Source organism: Phoxinus phoxinus (genome assembly GCF_949152265.1).
Source record: "Phoxinus phoxinus genome assembly, chromosome: 15".
In the NCBI taxonomy this organism is placed as follows: Eukaryota; Metazoa; Chordata; class Actinopteri; order Cypriniformes; family Leuciscidae; genus Phoxinus; species Phoxinus phoxinus.
The window spans coordinates 23,161,805-23,168,007 of NC_136890.1; the positions used below are offsets into that span (position 1 = coordinate 23,161,805).

The 6,203-nt window shown below is 36.1% G+C and overlaps 1 protein-coding gene across 1 annotated transcript; it reads right to left on the reverse strand.

The window, feature by feature from the left end:
* Nucleotides 1-498: 498 nt before the first annotated feature.
* On the reverse strand, nucleotides 499-5,671 carry lrrc47 (leucine rich repeat containing 47). The gene is made up of 7 exons (XM_079636916.1): nucleotides 5,038-5,671; nucleotides 3,893-4,360; nucleotides 3,654-3,770; nucleotides 2,802-2,917; nucleotides 2,282-2,384; nucleotides 1,896-1,985; nucleotides 499-821 (listed from the first exon to the last, which is right to left on the reverse strand). Exons 1-7 carry the CDS (start codon nucleotides 5,617-5,619, stop codon nucleotides 600-602), a joined length of 1,698 nt encoding a protein of 565 aa, XP_079493042.1. The 5' UTR covers nucleotides 5,620-5,671; the 3' UTR covers nucleotides 499-599.
* Nucleotides 5,672-6,203: the final 532 nt, after the last annotated feature.

Consider the following 6,203-nt stretch of genomic DNA (forward strand, 5'->3'; position numbering starts at 1 on the left):
ATGGTTAATAATGCTAACCTTATTTACGAACTAGTTTGATGCAGATGTTTTCCTTCGGACTAATTCCTTACGGAAAGTCAACATAAGTGCATAAACATGATATAGGAAGATTTATTTCACTGTATAATTCTATAACTCACCCAATGGAGAAATTCTGTGAAACAAGGGAAGTAAAAAAAAAAGTGACGTTTATTTTATTGACGAGGGCAAAATAATTAATATTAAATCATATTAGAAGTATAAATCTGTTCCATCAAAAATGTTTTGTTGCTATGGGTATTTGTACATTTTATTTCCATAAAGTGCAATGAAACCTTAAATGTATGGAAGCCTGTTTCCACCTCAAAGTAGAAAATGTAAATGAATGATAGTGTAAAAAAGGAAATTAAGTCACATTGTGATATATAAAGTCAGAATTGTTTTATTTTTTTTCAGTGCTGAGGTGGAAACAGAAATACAAAAGATACCTTAAGGAGTGTAAATGAAAACCACAACATACAATATTTAAATGTTTTAATTTAATTAGAGATAATTATGTAATTTTATGGGTTCAATGCATAACAAAATGACAAAGAATAAACATCAACAGCTGAATTTAGTTATCGGATGACTGATAAATTGCTGAGGTCAGACATCAGGTCAGTTTTCGATGGGTAGACCACTTTAAGGTTTCCCTCTACATCAAAGACCTTCACTTGTAAAACAGTCAGCTCAGAGGAGGCCGGGTTCTCCGCGGGACGATCTGAAATCACATCCGTCTCTTCGTCAGAGCCCACGTCGTCCTTTATGTCAAAGCTTAATTTATTAAGCTCTGCCATTTTCTGAAAAAGAATAGTCAGAGAAAATTCATGATTATTAATTTATTACTGCTTTTTTCCATTGTAAACTTTCATAGCTTGCAAAAAAGCTACAATGAATGCCTAAAGGAAAATGCTTTAGAGTAGGAAAGTAGCCTTAGGTGCTTTAGAGTAGGAAACTACTGAAAACAGATGCATTTAAACAGCAGAACACATTTAAACATGCGTTTAAACAGCAGAGTATATAATAATAGCATAATTGTTGATGAAAGTCAATTGAAAGCATTGACAAAGCTTGATAACTGATTTAATGTCACTAAAAGTGTGTTGATTCAGAGTCTTATGTTGTCTTATATTAAAATATTCAGTAGTTATTCGAGCTGTCGTTAAAAAAAGAATGTACGAAAGTGGGACAGGTCATTTGTATCATGGAGGAAATCTCACAGCTGCAATCTGAACCAAATCCTTGGTTTTATCTTCCATGTCACGTTTCACGGATTTCCATTAAGTCAGGTACATTTTTTTAATTACAAAAATTGGAAAATTTAAAAAACAAAACAAAAATGTAGGAACATTAATTAAACTAATAAGACAACTTGAGTAATAAAATCAGCAGGATTCAGGGGCTCTGGAATTGGATTTTGTGATGGTGCAATGCCTCCGAGACACTGTACACCAAGTGTGTGTGTCTCAGCAGAAAGATGAGCTCATTTCTTCCACAAGGGTATCAGCATTCAAAAGCTGTGCATTCAAATAGCATAACAGCGCTAATCCAATCCTGCACTCTTACAGGGCAGACTCAAATCAGAGCCCTTACTGTAGAGTAGGTCCAATAGTTCATATAAATATATATATTATTTACAGCAGAGCAATACTAGTATAAATCAATATGAAAAAAAGAAGAAAAGACAATCCTACTCATCTCTATTACAGAGACTGCTGGACTGATATTGATATTGATAAAGGATTGATTTAGTGGTGCATACTTGTGATAAAATGTATATTATGTTCATATGTGAATAGAATAAAATAAACAAAATGCTAAATTAAATATATTTAAAAAAGAATAAATCAAAATAAATGCTAGTGGTATCTTACTATTATCAGTGCATCCATGACATCTTTACAGATCTGCAGACTGGTGGAGCTCGTCACTTCTAAAAACAGCTCTTGTGTGGTTTTCTTTATCTGAAGAGACAGAAGTTTATTAAAAATGCTGTTTGGCAAAAAAAACTTTTAATAAATAATAAATCAAACAGACATTTTGTCAGTTACTGTTCCCTTTTAAATACATTTGCATTGACAAGAATGTATGAATATATCGTTGCTTCCTTTTGTTTTTTCATGACATACTATTAAAGTCCTTCTTGAGAAGAAATAGTAATGTAATAAGAAAAAAAAAAGCATTAAGCCGGATTAGGCCGTCCACCATCATCAAGACCTGAAATAACCTTGGCATATTTCACTTAATTGACATAAATTACCTTAGTCCTCTCACTGTTTGTGATTGGTGGAAATGAGACCACATGATCATCTGCGTCAACCAAGCAGGGGTAGAGATCTTTTCCATCAAGGAGTTGAAGGTATCTGGGGGTGTTAAAATTAAAAGTTGGGAATACGTCCATGAAATGCTGAATAATAAATAACGCTGAATAATGAGCTCAGTATTTGCACTTAGTGTTCTGTGCAGCCAATGCAATTACATGGATGAAATTACACCAATTACCCACAACAACATAATAGGTGTCTGACAAACGAGGGATATTTTTCGGATCACTTAGAAAGGGCTCGGATAGTAAACAATGCATTTAGGGAGCATAACATAGTCCCCATTTTCTGCAATAGGAAATAATGTCACATTTATACGTTTTCCACAAAACCTTCAGCATTCTTTTGCTTGAGAGATTGTGCCCTCTAATGTTTCAATCTGTACACAAGTCATTATAATATTAATAATAAATAACCACAGCAATTAATATGAAATAATCAGACATGTCTTCTTACTTGTGGAGTCCTGAAACGTTCTGTCGTTTTTTCTGTTTTCTCTGTTCATCTGCTTCCTGTTGAAGATGCTTCAGCAGGTCAGAAGCCTTGATCTCCTTACGACCCAGAGGAACTATCTACACATATTTCCAAAATAAAACAATTCATATATGACATTAGTATCAAAGTGCTGTGCTGTAGGTATGTTTACATTTGGTGGCAATGTTTCAATGAAAATATGTGTCATTAATAATTTCATTATGTAGCAAGTAAACATTTTATACACCCAAAAGGGATTCGAGGACTTGCTATATTATGAATAAAGTCAGCTGAAGGAGTTTCTCTCATTCGATTTATATTTCTCTCAATATATACAGTATGTCTGAGCTTATTGCTTAAGCCTATTCTCTAGCGTATAAATGAAACCATCAATTACGAGAATGAAGCCACGTAACACATCCTATTGTCCTACTGCCTGTGGCCTCTTAGAGAGGTGCCGAATTCACTGTCAACACAATAGAAACAACAGCGAGAAAAAGGACTGTTCATTTATTATTAAAAACTGAGGATTATGGGACTTCTCTGTGCCATTAGTCAGCTGGTGGCTTTGAAACCAGATTCCCGCCATTCATAAAAACGGTATCGACAACGGTTATCAAATATTCATTGTTCCTTCATTGTTTGACTGTTATGCAACTAGTGGAGGAGAAGCTCTGATTGATGGGTTACGCAACAAACTAGAGACGTGAAAGATCAAGACTGTTTAATTGTGTTGAATTAAAGCCTTATTCTAAATGTGAATAAGAATATGAGGTATAAACTATAACACCAGCAAAAAAAGATACACACAGAGTGATAAAATGCCTTCGATACCTTCAGTGTATCTGGTGACCTGGCGTCATACGTCAGAGGAGCCTTTAGTAAGCCCAGGTCATGAGTTGCGATGGTTGCCGTTGTCCTTTTGGCACAAATCTCATCATGAAGTTTGGTCTGCAGACAAGATGGTAATACACTAATATTTATAGGAGCTTATACAACACACGAATCAGAAACAGACAGACAGAGAGAATACAATATGTTTGATGGCTGAGATATTTGTTGTAACTTGTCACCTGAGCAACTAGAAATCGCTTGAGTGAATTTCCTTGTCTGAGGTTCATGCCTTTCACAATACAGCACACTATGTATGGCCGGACATCCTTAATGCCTGCGGAAACCTTCACCGTAACAGCTGTGGGTGCTTCGGATACGTGAAGAACTCTCACAACCATCCGATTAAGCTCATCCACGTCCTCTGCCTCTTTTTTGCCTTTCTGCTTCGCAGCGCTTTTCTTTTTGGAGGCGTTCCGGCCCCCGTCGGCCTTCTCGCCCACCTCTCCATCCTGCTGCTTGCCTTTGCCTTTGCCCCTCCCTCCTGCCCTCAGGTAGTCTAGGACTGATTTGGTCTGGCAACCATTAACCATCTTCTCAAGCCTCTTGTCCTTCAGCTTGTTCCCTTTAAAATTGGTCTCTTTCAGCTTGGAGCAGTCGGCCAACTCAAACGGAAGCTCCTGGAGCTTGTTGCTGGAGAGATCCAAAACCTGAGATAGGAGAAAGTGGGATACACAAGAAGATGATGGAGACATTCAAGTTCAACCCTGGCATTTTAAATAATATTAATGCATATTAATATACAGTAATGGCCAAATATTCCAGAGACCAGATAACACTAGTAAAATGTTTGCATCTTCTATTACTTTCTAATTTATATATTTTAAATGAGTTACAAATTATAATTCTATTTTATAAAAAAAATTAATTCCATTGTTCTAAATAACAATTTAATACATTTTATTTGATTATTTTTTCTGAGCATACAATTTACCACCCAAAATCTTTACAATTAAACCCCTCCCACAAAACAGATTACTTATTAAATTTAAAAGGTCTAAAAGTCTAAGACCAATAGTGGAATGCTTCTATTTACACATAAACGATTAATTAAAAATAAAAGATTCATTACACATTTTAGGCCTAATATCAACATTAAAAAAAGGCTCAAAACATTAAAATGTTTCCATAAAAAATAAATACATAATATTAATAATAATATGAAGTTGTGTTTTACTTCAGTACGTAATGCACCACCTTCACTCTTTTGAATTGTTTTCAAAATCACAACTGATTATTACAACTTGTATTTATATTGAACCATTTAAATAATCAATTCAAAGACAGTATAATTTTCAAGTGGATTTCTCTAATAAATTACACACACCTTCAATGCAGCCAGCTTATTAACGTCACTGCTCAGCTCCTCTATGGCGTTTTCTGATGCAATGATACTGCTGAGGAGCTCCAGGTTGGAGCACCATAAGTCTTCTGGGAGCCGCGAGAGCGCATTTTTGGACACATTGATGCTGGCGAGCTTCACACACTTGCTCAGACCATCCGGCAGAGCAGTGATGCTATTGCAGCTGACATTTAAAGTGTTGAGCTCGCTCAATGCACAGATCTCATCGGGCAGAGCCTGCAGCTGGTTGACTGACAAATCCAGGACTTTGATCGCCTTCAGATCACCGATGCTTTTTGGGACTGAAGTGAGCTTGTTCCTGCAGAGGATCAGGCTCTGTAGATGAGACAGATGTCTGATGTTCTCGTGGATCTCATGTAAACTGGGACATTGACTGATTTCCAGGTAGTTTAGGAGCGTGAGGGAATACAGTCGCGGGTGAAGTCCGCAGCTGTCCTGGATCTTTTTGTCAAACGCTGAACCTTGAAGCACCAGTTCACGTCTGTTCTCCTTTTCTGCTTTTTCTATTTCTGGCCAAATAGGCAAAGAGCTGTCTTCATCAGCCATGCTGTTCAGTGTAACCCGGAACGTGAATATAACCCGGAAGCGCTCACCAGGTGCCAGTTTTTCATACATTTTATTTTAAAGTTAAATCAACGTTATAAGCATTGTATTGGATTTTTTAAAGAAAATTTTCATATCAAATTTTTTTATAGTTAAATATTACACGCTGTTTTAAGATAATACACATCCTTCTAGACTCATTCTAAAAGAACTACAAGTAACAGCATCCCGTTCTGCATGACAGCCTGGAGTTTTGATTCAACCAAGTGACTCTGTTAGTGACTCGAATCTTTTGAATCTGTTCATATAAAAGATTTGTTCACTGACTTCTCAGGTTACGTCATACGCCAGTAGGTGGCGAAGTGGATTTTTTTTGTCTTTGTATTCGTGTTGGGTTGGACTTTTGTGTTATTTTTTTTACAGTCTATGGTGTTAACACAATATATTCTAATGCTGATATACGTACTGCAAACTGGATAGACCCATGGTAGACCTTAGTTAACAAAAGTACTGTACATTGAACTAAACCATGCGTCACTATGGTGAACGAGAACGATTCGTTCACCTAAAAGATTCATTCAAAATCA

Coding starts and splice junctions, on each gene's coding strand:
- lrrc47 (XM_079636916.1), bottom strand. CDS start 5,619: ATGGCTGATGAAGACAGCTCTTTGCCTATTTGGCCAGAAATAGAAAAA. Junction 4,361..5,037: donor ATAAGCTGGCTGCATTGAAG/GTGTGTGTAATT, acceptor CTCCTATCTCAG/GTTTTGGATCTCTCCAGCAA. Junction 2,918..3,653: donor GGTCACCAGATACACTGAAG/GTATCGAAGGCA, acceptor AAATATGTGTAG/ATAGTTCCTCTGGGTCGTAA.